Source organism: Mesoplodon bidens (genome assembly GCF_964165515.1).
Source record: "Mesoplodon bidens genome assembly, chromosome: 2".
NCBI lineage: Eukaryota > Metazoa > Chordata > Mammalia > Artiodactyla > Ziphiidae > Mesoplodon > Mesoplodon bidens.
The window spans coordinates 132,372,949-132,390,095 of NC_138177.1; the positions used below are offsets into that span (position 1 = coordinate 132,372,949).

At 50.3% G+C, this 17,147-nt stretch overlaps 1 protein-coding gene across 1 annotated transcript; it reads right to left on the bottom strand.

The window, feature by feature from the left end:
* Positions 1–3,224: 3,224 nt before the first annotated feature.
* Positions 3,225–4,670, bottom strand: FOXD3 (forkhead box D3; the record flags this gene model as incomplete). Its single annotated transcript, XM_081225674.1, has 1 exon — positions 3,225–4,670. One exon carries the CDS (start codon positions 4,668–4,670, stop codon positions 3,225–3,227), a length of 1,446 nt encoding a protein of 481 aa, XP_081081800.1.
* Between the last annotated feature and the right edge of the window lie 12,477 nt (positions 4,671–17,147).

A 17,147-nucleotide genomic window follows, 5' to 3' on the forward strand; every position in this document is an offset into this window, starting at 1 on the left:
ACAGGCCACGTCCGCCATCGCAGCAAGAGCCCCGCAGAGCCCGTGCATGTATTCTAGCCTTCGTTCGCATTTCCCTGGACATCTGAATCCACCCTCCATTCCTGGAGGGACTGAGTACCGGGACCCCACTCAAGGACTTCGTCCAGGGGATAGTCTAAGAGCCACTAGGCCTTGGAACTGGATGGGCTTTCTAGAAATGAGTGCCGGAAGAAGTGGAAACCAGTTTAAATTCATGTAGCCGAAAGCTAAAATCCTCCCCATAAAAAATAACCCGTTTCTTCTTTTTATTACAAATAAATCTGCCTAAGTGAAATAAAAAGCCGATATCAGTTGTGTTGCCTTTAAATCTCAGTATAAAAGGAGATTTCAGTGCCTTTCCTCGCTGCTGCCCGCGTCCGCTCATGTCAAATGTGGGTTTCAAGCCCTCCCTTCCCCAAGTGCTTGCGTTCATTATATAAGATATTTGCATTTTTCCCTTCTGGTCTAAGCCTTCGTGGTTCAGCAAGCTTGAACCAAAAAGAGCTTTTCAGCTGAGCTATGGCCAGGCCTATCTCCCTGACATCTGCCGGGACTTTAAACAGCCGCTGGTCGGTTTGGGGTCTGCGTCTAAGAGTCTCCTACCCTCCAAGAAATAAAGGAAAGGGACCATCTTCAGGCTCTAGTTCAAGGTTGATAAGTGTCTGGAAGGAAAGTTGCCGGGGGATCTATCCTCTACACTCCACCGCCCAATGCATCGGGGGAGGGGGGTGGGAAGCCCTGCGAATCTCAAGCGGCAGCTTGTGGCCGAGTGTCACGCTGCGGGCGCAGGCTCGGCCGGTATTGCTGCTATGCGCGGAAATATGAGCGAGTAATTTTATAAGTAACAAAGGATCAGGGATGGAATGAGGCCCCTGTTATCCAATGTCATTTAGAAGCCTTGGATCAGCAGCTTCTTGAGGCTAAAAGTGAATTCAAGAAGCCCTGCCTTTCCCTTTTCCCAGGGGTGTCAGCTAAATTTAGAAATAACCTCTATGTGTTTGCACAAATCATGTACCATTTGCTGTTTGTGTAAAAACCGATTAGCCAGACACAACTGTGAAACAACTTGTTACTTTTATAGCTGCAACACACAAACAAATTTAGATCCGTTTATTTTTCCTTGTAAAAAGAGATTAGAAGGGACCCGCCCGGAGACTGTGTGGTCCATAATCTCTTCTCCGTGAAGGTAACTGTTGCTCCTCTCGGTGGCGGTTGATTATCAAGTTCTTGTTTATCAAGTTAAATTATCTCACCCCCGGCAGCTTGTTTTATTTTAGGACTCTGATCCAGAAGGAATGTTTACTCAGGACACAATAATGTTTACTGTTCACCAGGAAGACCGATTCGGTTTTTGCGAGGAAGGGTCTTTTAAAGCGACTCCCTAGCCCACGCCGACAGCAGGGAAATAAGGCTCGGATCAGCAGCCGGGAGGCATCTCCGCGACCAGGGAGGCGAGGTGGACGCCAGCGCCAGAGACTGGCGGTGTTTTGCAAACAGCACGCGCATAGGGCCGAGCTGACAGTACTGCTACCCGCTCCAGTTTTAAAAAGCGATTTCGCATACGTAATTGTAACAGCTAAATTAATTACGAAATAATTAGAATTGATGCCATTTGAGGATATGTTATTGGTGATGGGAACCGGCTTCCCGCGTCTAGATGTTTCATTTCTACCTTAATACTTAAGGTTGCAACAGCTGAAATGCACATTAAAAATAATCCGCAAGGACATCTCCCCATTCCTGCTCTGTGATCTCGCATTTCACACTAAACTAGCCTAAGGTATTTTTAAAAAGGTTGAAAAACGGGGTGATGTGCATCTGTTTTTCAAAGGATATTAAGGCCACTATTTCTTGGCCTTCGGAAAAGCTGCGGGTTGGAGGAGGCATCTACAGGAATCCTTCAGAAATCCAAATTATGTTGTGGACTACTACCATAGAAAAGAGGTATCTTATTTGAAAATATTATGAAAGAATAAATTACTATGTATCATCTATCAGGTTAATATAGGTAATACAACTCCACTGCAAAATTTAAAATGCCATACATATATTTAAAAAGTTAATTGGGTTTATTACTACTTCCACTTAGGGGATGAAAATAAACAGTTTGAAAAATCAAGGCTTTAAATGCTAAAATGAGGGAGATGTTTGGAATTAACATTCTTTTGAAAGGATAATTGAAATGACTAAGAACTCTCACTTGGGAAGTTTTCATGGTGAAAGATAAAGTCTTGTATTTAAAAAATATTAAAATTGTACTGATGTTTAGAATTAGGTTGTTTTTTTTAATGGCAGCTTACTTTATCTTCAGAAATATCTAGTCATTTAGATTTAATGAATTGATAGGAAGGAGATCACCACCAACATCCCGATTTTATATGAAAACTAAAAGAAAATATTAATACAATTTAAATTAGGTATATTCTTTCTCCAATTAAAATTTCTTACACTCAAATTATGAATTAGCAAAGTTTGAAAAGGTCATTCCTTGAAACTCCTCTAATATCTGGGAAAAATAAAATGCAAATGCTATTTTAAAGTCTTGTCATTTATCTCAGACACCTAAATAAAACACTAGGCTGAGCCTTTAAAAATTTTATTTACAAAGTTGTGTACAACACGATGGAATAACATTTAGAATACCATATATATTCATTCATATATAAACAGACTTATAATAGAATGACACTTTTCGCCTTGTGAAAATTTTTTAATATTTAAAATCTCCCAACATCTCTATACATTTTTTTCTCACATAAAACTGCGGAGAGTGAACCTTCAGAAAAAATGAAAGTTCAGAGCTCTAAATCTACTGAATTTGTTTTTTTCTTAAAAAAATAAAAACCCCAAAAGGAAAGTCAATAATTTTTATACAAATATATACAAGGAATTTCCCTCCCACCCCCAAGGTACTGAGAGCAGGCGCCGTCGGGGTACATTTTCGGAAATTCGGTTTTCGGTTTTACCTGTACGGAAAGCTATTCCCCGCGGGTGCGCGGTGAGAGTTTGCTCCGCCAGCCTAGGTGGGCAGGACCGGGTGGAGGCCGCCGAAGGTCGGTGTCGACGGGTAGGAGGGAGGAAATGGAAGAGAGGCAAAGTCCAGGATTGGGCAGGGGGGCCAGGAGCGGGGCGGGGCGCGCAGCTTGCAAATGCAGCCGACGCTCGAGGCCGCCGCCGGGCCCTGCATCCCGGCCACCGGCACGTCCCTATTGAGCCGGCCACTTGGCCTGCGCTGCGGCGGCGGCAGCGGCGGCGGCCGAGGCTGCAGGCTGCAGAAACTGTCCAGAGAGCGGCACGCTCAGGATGGGCGCGATGGTCGCCGTCGTCCGACTCAGCGAGAGAGGCTGGTGCGTGGCTATGAGAGCTGCTGACTGCACGGTCCCGGGCGGCCGCAGGAAGGACTGGGCCGCCCCACCGCCCCCGCTACCCCCGGTGCCCCCAGTTACCCCGGCGCCCCCAGCGCCCGCCGCCGAGCCCCCAGGAGCCGCGGGGCCCCCACCGATGATGTTCTCGATGCTGAACGACGGTCGCGCACTCGGTTCAGACTTAATGAGCGACGCCGTGGTGCCCGCGGCGCCCGCCGTGCCCGCGGCGGCCGCGGCGGCGCCCAAGCTGTTGAGCTGCAGCTGCAGGCCCGGGCCGAGCTGCGAGCCGAAGGCGGCCGCTTTGCGGCCCAACTCGCCCGAGGGCAGCAGCGGCACGGCGGGCGGCAGCACGGGTGCCACCGGCGGCAGAGCGTACGGGTACTGGAGTGCCGCGGCCGCCGCCGCGGCTGCCGCAGCAGCAGGGTGCGAGTAGGCGCCGGCTGCGGCCGCAGGGTGCAGGCCGTAGGGGCGGCCGTAGGGCCCCGCGGCGCCGGCCGCCGCCGCCAGGCTGTAGGCGCCGAAGCTCTGCATCATGAGCGCCGTCTGCTCACGCAGGTGCTCCTGCTGGTGGCGCTTGAAGCGTTTCCGGCGCCGCAGGAAGCTGCCGTTGTCGAACATGTCCTCGGACTGCGGGTCCAGGGTCCAGTAGTTGCCCTTGCCCGGGTTTCCCGGTTCACGGGGGATCTTGACGAAGCAGTCGTTGAGCGAGAGATTGTGGCGGATGCTGTTCTGCCAGGCGGGGAACTTCTCCCGGTAGTAGGGGAAGCGGTTGCTGATGAACTCGCAGATGCCACTCAGGGTCAGCTTCTTCTGCGGGCTCTGCAGGATAGCCATAGTAATGAGCGCGATGTACGAGTAGGGCGGCTTCACCAGGCTGTTCTTGGGCTTGTTTGGAGCCAGGCCTCCCGCCGCACCGCTGCCCGAGCCGGGCCCGCCACCGCTCCCGCCGCTCTCCTCGCCGCCAACGCCGCCCTTGCAGCCGTCGGCCTCGGACGCGCCCGCCTCGCCCCCTGGCCCGGCCCCGGCTCCAGCGGCCTCCTTGGGCAGTGCCAGGGGTTGCTGGTGCGGCGGCTGAGGCTGCCCATGGTGGGGGGCCGCCAGCGTCACCTCGTCCGCCTCGTCCAGGCGCAGCTCGGGCGGCCCCGCGGGGCTATCGCAGCCCGCGTCGCTGTCCTTCTCCTCCAGCCCGTCATCGCCCTCGCCCACCACATCGATGTCCACGTCCTCGGCCGTCAGCACCGTCTGGCCGGACATGTCGCTGGCGCTGCCGCCGCCGGAGAGGGTCATCCCTCCTCGGGGTTGGTGGCGGCGGCGGGGAAGGAGCGGTGCGCGATGGGCGTCTTCAGGGGCTGCCGCCAACCTCAGGAAACGGGTTTTGGGCGCCCCCGAAAGATGGGGGATTGGGAGAGGGGAAGGGGGCGTAGGTGGTTCGGGGCCCTCCGGGCTTGGCTCACACTCGGCGGCCCGGCATCGCGCGGAGCGGGCTCTGCCGTCCGCCCCCAGTGGCAGCGCTCCGCAAACTCCAGCTGTCCCTGGCGCTCGGTACTAGGCGCTCGCTGCCGCTGCCGGCCCCGGCGCCTTCTCCACGCCGCGCCCCCTCACTTCGCCCGCCTTCCTCGGCCCTTGGCCCGGGCGTGGGGAGCAGGAGCAGTGCTGGCGGGCGCGGGACGCCGGGAGCCGAGCAGCTCGGAAGGGCGCGGGCAGGGGCAACGGGGGGAGGGGGTGTCAGGGTCGCTGAAGCCCCCGTAGTCGAAAGTCGCGTTTTAAGGACTGGCCTGATAGATTACTTTCTACTTAAAGATCCAGCGGGAGGCGGGGCCACGTGACCGTGCGTGACGTCAGGGCCGCCGCTGAGCCGGCCAAACTCAAGTTGGTTGAGAGAATTGTCAACAAAGGGACGAGGGACGCGCAACTCTGCGCCGCACCGTGCGCCAGCATCCCGCGGGTCCGGAGGGCGCCCCGGTCCGCCCCGAGACCCCACCTTGGGCTGGAGCCCGGCGCGGGGGGTCGAGGGAGCCTGTGGGTGTGAGTGCGGATGGGTGCGTGTGAACGAGTGAGGGTGTGGGCCTGTGAGCGTCCGCCGAACCCCGAGGCTCCGCTGCCCTGCCCTCCCCGCCCCCTCTCCCTTCTCCCCCCTTTGCCAACGCTCCCTAGGCAAGGACTGGGCGTAGAACGTAGGACAAGATTCCCATCCCGTTGTTATTTATTTTTTTTTAAAGAAAAACTTAGTAGTCTCTGTTTTGTTTTTTGTTTGATTCTTTTTAGCTCTAAAGAATAAGGGCTGCGCCCCGGCTCTGTCTTGTTAATTAGACTTAAGAGCCCCTCCTGCCTCAGTGCTTAGTCGGCGGAGACACCTACTGAGGGGAGGCGCTCCTCCTCCCCCTAAAGTCAAACCGCCCGGTCCTGCCTTCGCTTTCCTGGCTCGATGTGGGCGTGTTTATATGTACATATATATTTTTTTCCCGCTCGGCCACAGCAGCATCAGTTGGGGTTCCCGAAGGTCAGAAAATGGCTATTGATTAATCTATTAGAATAGTTGCCGAGAGAAATAAAAAAGACGTAAAATAACAGGGAACCTATAAATAAAGAAGCCCTAACTAGCTGCTCGGAGTTGTTAAACGACTTAGCATGTGAAAAAGTCGGAAATGAGGCGCTGGGGAAGGAGCCGGGATTGTCAGCGGCCTGGGTAAGTCGAGTGGGGCCGGGAAGAGGCTTCGGGCCTCTAGGTTAGACGCCGCGCCCAGGCTGCGAGGGCAGACAACGCGGGGAGCGGGCGGTGTGACTTCGCAGGCGCCCAGGCCCAGCCTCCTGGGAGCGGGGCCGGCCCCGAGCTTGCCAGCGGGCTAGGCTCTCACTGCTGCTAACTAACGTGGATTCTTTTTCCTCTTAGGGCATAGACAAACCCTCCGAGATTTAACTTCCTCAGAAACCAGCAACAGAGGAGGTGGAGGAGGAGGCGAGGATGCGGCCAGTGAGCACCGAGTTTCTTTGGCAAGGAAAGTCAGTGATGGTAGGAAAGACTGTGGGCATTTAACTGGGATGTGGCGGGGGCGCAAACCTACCCGGGTGCGTTGCATTGCTGGGGCGCGTGGACCTCGCACTTCAGAATAGTGCTCCTGACCCGGTGAATCCGCGATGGGCCGCCTCTTCCCCTCCCGCATTTTTAGGTAGCCTTCTTGCGAGCCGCGAGTGCCTACCGGGTGTGGCGGGCTCTTGGAACCCAAGCCCAGTCTGGCCGCTGAGGCCTGCGAGGCCTCACCAGAAGAAGGAGCACAAGGGCAGATGGTCCGAGAGAATAGTGAAGTATTTACAGAAGACACTAAGAAACGGATACATTTCCTGGCGGACAGTAGTACTTCTGATTCCCTGTCTGTGTCTCTCACCTACGACCCCCCTTCTTTCCTTAGCCTAGACACACACGTAAACTTGCTCCATTATAGGCAGTGCGACACACAGATTGACTTTAATTTTCATTAGATAATTTCCCGGTTAAAACACTAGCACGTTGGATCCCCACTTCGCAGGATGTTTCTGGTTGAAGCTGGGGCAGTTACTCCAACTTGAGATGCCCACGAAACTCCAAGGTTTTTCCGTATCTAAATGAAACCCCGATTGCACCTGACCCTAAAATGCATCTGGGTTCATTTCCGCAGCTGCACCGCTTTGTGGCCCGCAGGCTCCGAACCGTTTACAATACCACCTAGACAGCTTCCAGCGAAACCGACCGGAGTGGCGAGCTGGCTGCCCACCGTTCCCCCCGGCAGCGGAGGTCCCGGCTGCAACTGTCCCAGTAAACCAATAATTACAAAAGGAAGGTCGGAAGGACACGAAAAAGAAAGCGAAATTAGCAAATTCACAAATCCTTTTGCTCAGCTTCGGTTGTAGAGCCCCAGAGGCAGGCACGGGCCGCAGCAGGAGCCCTACCGCAGCCTAGGAGGCTGGGCCCGCGTGGACGCGTGCGCACGTGTGTGTGTGTGTGTGTGTGTGTGTGTGCGGGAGGGTGGCGGCTCCAGGGGCTGCCCTCCGCAGTGTTCTTGAAGTATCCTCCAAATGAGCCTAATTTCGATTTCTCTGCCCACCAGGGCTGGCTCTCAGGACTCCCTCGGCGCCGCTGTTTCTGCCTCTCAGCCTCCATCGGCCAAGACCTGGCCCAATCCGTCCATTCCCCGGTGTCTCTGGAACCTCCCTGGGGGAAGGGATGGGAGGTGAACAACTCCCAGCCGTCAGTTCCATTTGTTGCGCTTTTATCCTTCGACACAATAAAAGTCAAATTAATTGATTCATACCATTAATTACGGGGCGTAGCGTGAAAAGCAACGCTTCCCCTCGGTTAGCGATCTATTGTGCTAATCTCTTGTTCAATCAGTGTTACCATCTGATGCCGGGTCTGGCCCTTACAGAAACTTTTCGACTCGATTAGCTAAATGATGAGACGTGCGGGACCTACTGGCTGCGGCCCCGACGTCCTGCACCCGTGCGGGCCCAACGGCTGAATATCGATTTCCAGCGGAGGCGGCGGATTTTCCCGCGACCTCTCTAGGCTAGGGAGCCAGCCGCCCTTTCCTCCTTCCGGGCGGACAGTAGCGCCGCGCAACCTCCCGTGGTTGGAAGGAGGCTAAGCGGCAGCCCAGGTGGGAGGCAGGAAGGTTCCCGCTGCCGCCGCCGCGGGACGCCGCCAGGGCGGAAGGGCCCGAGCCCGACGAGGTGCAGGGTCCTGTCCTAGGCCGACTAGGTTCCGGGCTGAGTAAATCCTGTTTGCCGCGTAATCTCAGCTTGCAGCCAAAAGCCCACAGGTCGTCAGTTACCGCCAAACTTTAGAACAGACAGAGATGGGAGAAGTGAGACGGATACAGAAAGACAGGGACACATTTGTGGGGGGAAGAAAGATGTGATAGAGGGAACGGAAATATTAGTGTGGGGTGGGGGAGGAAAGAGAAATGTGGATAAACATTTTCTGAGTCTCAGAGGGTTACTGGGGAGGTAGAAAGAGGGAGAATGAAAACACACACGCACAAACAATTACTATAAGTGAGAGTGACTACTTGGGTCACAACAAGCAAACTTCCCCGGAGGGATTTAAAGAAGATGGCAGCCAGCTGTCTCACCTGTTCAAATGTTTGAAACGTTTCAGCCAAAGAGAATGTAATGAGGCTCCCTCCGTTTCTCCTGGGGCGGGCAGAGTGCGTGGTACCCAGCTGCGGAAGCCACCAGGACCGGGGCCGTTGGGGGCGGGGGTTGGTAGTGGTGGTGGAGCGGACCGAGGTTCTAGCAACAGGAAACAAGAAAAGTGGAGTTCGGATCGATTGGAAGGAAATTGAGACGTCTCGGGGGAGGGGAGATTTAGAATGTGTGTCCTGGGGGGTGAGATGGGGGTGGGGGAGACATAGTGGATGGAACAGTTTATGACGGAGCAGGGGAAATTAATTACAACTCAATTTGGGTTCTTAAGTGGTCAACACAGGACGAGGGGCACGGTCAGAGTCTGCGGAAGGCTGGAATGGCCCACGCTACCCCTCTCCAGGCCCAAGCGAACCCAGGTGCCTTCTTCCGACTCCTTTAAGTCAGAGACTATGCCAATGGTTTTAATAAATCGTTGGCCCGAGGTGAGATAAATCTTTACCCCCGGGCGCGTGTGCGCTTTTCTTGCAACACGGGGAGAAAGGACCACGGTCAGCGCAGTGAGGGGCGCGACTCCCACAGAGAGCAGCCACCCTCCCTCTGCTGCAGGGGAAACAAAACGTGGGTGGAGCCCATCTGGAATATATCCCTCTCTCCACCCCGCAAAAACCAAAGTCGGCTCTTTCTTGACAATCTTCACAGATGTGTTAAACTATTATCAGCCTCTGCCTGGATGGCCGCCACCAAGGGAGGTAGGAAAGGCTGAGACGATATCCGGGTCCCCAACGCATCCAACTTATTTCTATTTCCACCCTTGTATACTTTTCCAGATCTCTTTGGGACGGGGGAAAAAAGATTAATGTACATGTTTGGATTTGCATCTCAAAACTTCATTTATTTACAAGGCGTCCGCCACTCAAGGCCCATGCCAAGAAGTGCCTTGTAATGGTGAGAGAGACCAAAGGGAAAGGAAGAGAGAGAGGGAGAGAGGATGGCTTCGAATTTATTTATATTGGAAATGTATAAACATCCATTCTGTAAAAGGCAACACGTTTAATTAACGATGAGAGAGCAGTTAGGGGCAGAAAGCTAGTAAAATTGTGTGATAAATTTATGGCATTGTTAGCGTGCTTTTAATTATGGCTATTATGTTAATTATTTCACATTAGCATGGAGTTATCAGCAGCATGTCAGATTTAATCAAAACGAGACTTTCTCTCGAAAATTGTTCTTTTCATCCGCGAGGAGAAAGGTCCTGGGCAGGATTGGGTTTTAAAAATGACTTGGCATTGAAAGCTCGAGTCTTCTCGAACCGGTTTGGTGCGATGCGGCCGGGCCCGGCTGTCCGCTGGGTCCCTCCAGGCTACCGGCAGCTCGCGGAGGAGCCGAGGGCTGGGTTTTTAGGAATTCACCATTTTCACCCCCTTCGGAGCCGACACTTCATCATATGGGATCATTCTGTCAAACAATATGATGCCGCTCATTTTTATCTGTCCTGCTTTACAAAACCCCCATTCAGCCCAACGAGGAGCAACAAAAGCCTCGGAGCGGCGTGGCGGCCGCCGGCGACCACAGCCTCCCGGGCGCGCGGGGGAGAAAGGCGAGAGGGGCCGAGGAGAGCGGGCAGCGGGCGCGCGCCCCTCGCCGCCCGAGGGAACGCGGCTTGGCAAGGCCCGCGCGCCCAGGTGGCGGGTCCTCGGGTGTGGCCCGGGCGGGACCTCTCCCGGGCCGGCACCCGCCCTCGGCCTCCCCGCGGGCGCCGGGCGGAAGCGCCTTTCCCTCCCCGAGAGCGACTCGCCCACCCAGGCCACATCGATTTCTCAATCACTGCGGATCGATTTATTGGGAGCAAATAAATAGCCCGTTTTGGAAACGTTTCAATTGTTTCTTTGATGGTTGGGGCACTGACGCGGGAGGGAGCGCAGGGCCGAGGGGCGCGCGCGGGAAGGTCCTTCTGGGAACGTGGGGGGCGCGAAGGCCGAGCGCCACTCGCCGCGGGAGCCTCGTGTGTGCGCGCGCGGCCGCCGCCGCACGTCCCCCACACTTGGATCTCCGGCGACGCCCCGGCCTCCTCGAGGGTTCGGCTTCCTCCGCTCGCGCTCAGCTCCCCCTGGCGGCGGGGCGAGCGGGAGTTCAGCGCCCAGCCTTTACACCTCGTCACGTCCAGGCAAGTTCGCCGGGGTTCTGAGTCCTTCAAATGTTCCCCCTCAGGCCACCGAGAGGCCCTGAGTCCAGTCCCCGGGGCCCGCGCCGGGTGGAGGTTCTCAGGCCCTGGGCAGCTCGCGCCCACCCCGCTGGCCTTCCGGCCCGGGCCCGCGGACGCTGCTACCTCCTCGCCCCGGCCCCGGAGCGGCCTTCCTGCGCAAGACCACTCAGGCCCCCGCCCTTCCCGGGACTGGGCTGTGGACTGGCCAGCTGTTGCCTTATTTTTAGAGCCATTCCATTCGCGCGGTTATATTTAACTCGATCCACTCCTCCGAGGAGGTCGCTAGGACATCGAATTCTCTACATCGCAGCCTGGGCCCGCCTGCCTAGCCTCAGTGGCAGGTTGGAAAACCCCTGCTTAGGAATCTTTGACATCTCCGGAGCTTGGCTAGGAGAGGGAGGTTGAGAGGGCTAGTTCTAGAAGCAGTCGCCACCGCGCCTGCACACACACTGCGAAAAGGGTCAGTCTTGGGTGGGGGAGGGGAGTGTGGAGGAGGATTGGGTCCCAAGGGAAGGATTCTCTGCGGGGAGTATTGGGTCCATTTCCTACTTATGCATGAGCCAGAGCACCCAGGTGACCTGGAAGACGTCTTACAACTCTGCCCTTCAGAAAGGTTATGATTTTTGTATTCATGCAGGAATCCTCTCTCCTCTCTCCTCCTGAACAAGGGCAACAGGATACTTAAATTTAAACTGGCTCCTCAGTTTCAGCCTAGTCTTCCCTCGGCAGAATCTCAAGAAGACTATGCCACTGGCCCAGTCACATCCCAGGGAAGAGACCCATTTGGATAACATATAGAAACACCATCATAATACATACTTTTTCTCTCAGAGGGGCAAACTGAATTTACAAGAAAAAAAAAAAAAGTAGAAGTCACATACTAAAGGTACACATACAGACGTGACAAGACCTGGGATATTAAATGCACTTTTAAATTTTAAATTCTTCTCCTTCTAACACTTTTAAAGAAAGGGCTTTCTTAACCTTGGGTCCAAAGCAGATATTTCTGGCTGTCCCTTTTTGTAGATCTCCGTACAATGTACGGGAGAAGGATGGAAGTCATACAGCTGAGTTTAGCGGGAGAGGATGCTCTAGCCAAGCACTCTCCGTCTGGCGGGAGGGGGGTGGTGGCGTGCTGGCAGCACTCAATAAATATTGGTTCAGTAACTGAAATCAGTAAGACACAGCCTCACTCTGATGAGTGACTTATTAAAGTTTGTAGTTAAAATGTGGTATAATTAATTGTATAAATATTTATCATAGAATGTTACAGGAGTTCCGAGTAGACACACCTAACTCTGCCTGGAAAAGAGGGGTGTGTAGGAAGGCTTCCCAAAGGAAATAAAGCCTGAGCTGTCTTGAATGATGAGTTAACTGCTGTTAGGTGGATGAAGGGAGGAACCGAGTTCTTGGCGGAGAACCCAGCGAGCCAAGACACAGAGGTATGCAATACAAGAGGAGGAGCTAATCGTTTAATAATTGGAGGGGGCGGGTAGCTGGAGTTGACGCTGTAGAGGCAGACAAGAGTGAAATCATGAAGATTCCTGAATATTGAGCTAAAGAGCCTGAAGTTGATAAGGAGCCACTGAAGGGTTTTAACGTTATGATTGGCGTGATCAGAGTAAAATTTTGCAACAATCTTTTGGGGCCATGTGAAGGATAAACTAGAGAGAGTAAGACTGGAGGTAGTAAAGGGGCTATTTCAGTTATCTCAGTAAGAGGTGATGAAGATGTGACTTAAAGGCAGGGGGACTAGAGAAGAGGGGATGAATTGGAGAAAGATTTAGAAAGTAAACTTGATAGTACTAAGTGTCTGATTAATAAGGAAGAAGGAGTTCACAGTAACTCTCACATAGGAAATTTGGGTGTCTGGAGGAAATGTTGGTATGGAGATGGAGGAACACTCTAGTCTCTTGCTCCTCAGCCATCCACATGATTACCCAAGTTATCTCCTTAAATATCAGTCAGAGCATGCCAATCACTTCCCAGATCAAAAACCTCATTGTTTATAGAAGAAAATTCACACTCTTTCAGAAAGCATTTCAGGCGTGCCATGATCTGGCTCCAACTTAGCTTCTAGTTTCATTTGCACTCCATGCTGTAGCCCCATGGGACTGTATTCCATTCCCAGGACATACTATGAACTCCATTATATACCAGTTGTGTGAACTTGAGCACATCCCTTAGACTTCTTTGTGCCTTATTTCCTCATCTGTAAAATGGAGATAATAGTACCTTCTTTATGGGATTTTTGTAAGGATTAAGTATACCCAAAACACTTAGAACTGGGTTTGACACATAGTTTTAAGAATCACTCCAAAAAATTTTTTTAAAATGAATTGTGTCTTTGTGATGCATTTTCCTGTTTTCTTTTTCTTTTTTTTTTTAAATTAATTTATTTTTGGCCTCGTTGGGTCTTCTTTATTTTGGCCTTGTTGGGTCTTCCAAGTGCGCAGGCTTCTCGTTGCAGAGCACGGGCTCTAGGCACGCGGGTTTCAGTAGTTGTGGAACATGGGCTCAGTAGTTGTGGCTCACGGGCTCTAGAGTGTAGACTCAGTAGTTGTGGTGCACGGGCTTAGTTGCTCCACAGGATGTGGGATCTTCCCGGTAGGGACTGAACCGTATTCCCTGCATTGGCAGGTGGATTCTTAACCACTGCGCCACGAGAGAAGTCTGCCTTTTCCTGTTTTCTGATTGAGAGACATAGTCCCAGCCTTCTTGGAGCTTTCAGTTTAATTGTGAAGAGTAAGAGAGGAGACACTGTAAGCCCTTGAAGGTAGAGATTGAGAGCCTTAGATTTTTTTTTTTTTTTTATCTTGAAAGTGACTATTGTAGAATTTTGAGCAAGGAAGTGATGTGATTGGATATGTGTTTTAGCAAGATCACTCTATCATTGATGGGGATAATGGACTGAACACAGAAGTTGATGAGTTCAGTTTTGCACATACTGAATTTGAGGTGCTGGTGGAATTTCAGAGTTGACATAATTAGTAGGAGATAGGAATCTAGAGCAGTGCTGTCTAATGGAAATATAATGTGAGCTACAAATGTGAGTTATGTATGTACTTTTATATATGTTAGTTAGGTATGTCTAACAGCTACATTTAGAAAAGTAAACAGAAACAGGTAAGTTGATTTTAATGATACATTTTGTTTAACCCAGTATACCTGAAAATATTGTCATTTAAGCATACATGATGTATATATCTAGGGCCTATTTTATTCTCAGAAGTGTCCCAGTTTGGATAATAAAGTATTTGGTCACCTCATACATGGTAGACGTAACTTTCAACACTTAGAGTATACTCAAGCTGTCCAGGAGGTTTTACACTGATACATAGAGAGGTGCTTAAAACAAATATAGGTGCCACTAACTATAGTTTTAATTGCCTCCCAGTTAGATCAGGGCTTCTCTTTGCACTCTCCTGAGGTTTTCTGAAGGGAAACTAAAGCAGCATAACCTGCCAAGTAAGACTGTGACTGAATTTTCTTTGTGACCCAAAATAAATCTATACATTCCCATCCCATCCACACCTCCAAGATGATGTAAGTGATTTTATTCAGTACTTGCTATGTGCTAGGTGCTCTCTTATATACTTTACATGTATTTATTTAATCCTTATAACAATCTTGTGAGGATGAACAGTAATTATTCCCATTTTACAAATGAGGAAGGTCACTCAGCCAGGATTTGAAGGCAGTTTGGCTCTTAACCACTACACTGCACTGCCCTCTAATATCATCTTTCTTTTCATCTGCCCCTCCTTTCCCTTCCTCATCCCCAATGGCTTTCTTACTGTCACCCACAACTGAATTAAACCTTTCAATGGGGGCATATCGATTAAATGCCTCTATAATATTATTATTAATCATTTGAATTATGGAAGACGGTGCACAAAGAGCAGAGGTCTTTATTGTCTAGTCGTTACTGCAGAGTCTGATATTTTGCTCTTTTCTGGGATGAAGATATTTATCAACCATTTTGTGCTATTTTCTTTTAAAAGGGACCCTAATACTTTCTTGGTAACTGGTTTTGAGAATCTCAGAACAGGCAGTCTTTAGGAAAAAAGTATTATAGAACTTTTAATAACAACACCATGAATTACTATCTGTCACTACATTATCCCCAAATTTAGAAGTTTAAAATAGTAAATACTTATTTTCTCATAGTTTCTGTGGATCAGGAATTCAGAAGGGGCATCGCTAGGTGATTCGTGTTCTGTATCTGCCGCGAGGCTGCAGATAAGCTGTTGACTGGGCTGCATTCATATGAAGGCTTGACTGGGGCTTACTCACATGGCTGTTTGCAGGAGGCCTCAGTTCCTTGCCATGGAAACCTCTTCATAGGACTGCTTATGTCATGGCAGGTGGGTCCCCAGAGCGAGTGATGTAAGAGAAAAAGAAAGGCAGAAGCCACAAGGTCTTTTATGTTCTAGGCTCATCACGTGCTATCACTTCTGCTGAGTCTATTGGTCACACAGAACAACGCTGCTTCAGGGTAGGAGTGCACTGTATAAGGATGTGAATACCAGAATGTGGGGATCGTTGGGGACCATCTCGGAGGTCTGCTACCACAATTCACTCTCTGCTCCCTGATTCATGTTGCTCCCATATGCAAAATGTACTTTCTTCCTCCCAAAGTTCCTAAAAGTCTCATTCCGTTAGAGCATCACCACAGAATCCAGAATTTCATCATATAAGTCAGGTGTAGATGACTTCTCAGATGTAGTTCCCTAAGCTCCTTGACTACAATTCCTCTTTCTCAGAATGCTTGTGAACCAAAGAGACAAATTATCTTCTTCCACATACACTCAGTGTAGGATAGGCATAGGATAACTGCTATACAGACATTCTTCTTCAAAAAGGGGGAATAGGGAGGGAGTCACACAAGAGTCACTGGTCTAGAGCAATTCTGATATTCAGTTATGCACAGGTTGGCGTTTCCTAGATTAGGGCTCAATGTCTGAAAATAAGCCTTTATGGCTCTTGGCTCCACCTTCTGGGTTCTTATTTCTACCTTCCAAGTTATCTTTCCTTTCTCATGAAGGATAGCACAAGTTTGCAGCTGAAGTAGTTTTCTTAACCTGCTTGCTGCTTGTAGAATTTGGGGAGATCCAAAGACCTCTTTTCGTTTTGTACTGTTTGCTTAGTCCAATCTAGTGATGTTTCTGACAATATATTTCTCTTCTGATGAGATTGGGCACGTTCAGGGTGGTATGGGCGTAGACTCTTCTGCTAATATAATTCTCCAGGTATCTCTATCATCCTCCTGGCCATGTATATTGATAAAAATGAACCCCATTCCAGGGGGGTGAAACTTGATTGACTTAATCCAGCTATGATGGTTTCATCCACCTTGCCAAAGATTGATGAAGACATGGTAAAGTGATACCATTCTGTCCAATGAAAAAGAAGGGGAAGATTGTTTAGCGGCTTCCAGGAAAGGTTTTCCTTGCTGACAAAATGATGTCTAAGGAAGGAAATGTTCCTCTTCTTCTACTAGACGTATGTCTGCATGATACTTGCAGTTGTCATCTTTTACTCTTGAGTTTGGCAGAAGAAAACAATGGGAAGCACTTAGATTCTTCATTATATAATTGAGCAACTGAATTAATCAAGGACAGAAAAACAAATTTTCTTTATTTTTAAACCAGTTGCTAGTTGTGGTCATGAATTTAAAGTGAAACCCAATCAGCATGGGTGTGTGGTTGTTTGTTTATTTGTTGGTTTTTTTTTTGGACCAATTGCTCAGGTGAAGGCTGGAGAAAAGGTTTTGGTGATTGTGTTGGCTAAGTACAGTGTGTGTACTCTTCAAAGGAGTGACTGTATAATAATGGCTCTCTCCTTCCCTTTTACTCTCCCTTTACCCTTTTACTAGCCCCCATACTCTCCTATCTTTTTCCTTTTCCTCTTCTTATTTTCCCTCCTCCTTTCTCCTCCTCTTCCTCCTGCATAGGTAGCTTCCTGATTCTCAGTCTTCTGTGAGCTACCATTTACATGTATGAATTGTCTTACTCAATCCTCATAACAACCCTGTCTAGCAGGTACTGATTAATATTCCCATTTTCTAATCGAGGGATTAGATTAAGCAACTTGTTCACGGCCATATAGCTGGCATCCAGCTCAAGCCTATATGATTCCAAAGTCTGTGTTTTAAGCAGTATGCAGGAGTAAAAGGAACTCTTCTAAAGAAAGACCATTCACTAGCTCTCAGTGTTAAACTAGTTGAGTTCATATATCTATCCAGTGGATACAGATAAACAGAAAACTGTGGTCAAGGCCTCTAATTCTTGTGGAAGCCAATATTGTACGTTTAATCAAAATTTCAGTGCTTATTTTCCTTTAAAACACAGGAGGTTAAACCTCAAGGTTTAAAACAAGATCAAGATTCTAATTTCTCTAACTAGCTCCAGCCTACGAAATGAGCTGGTTCCCCAGAC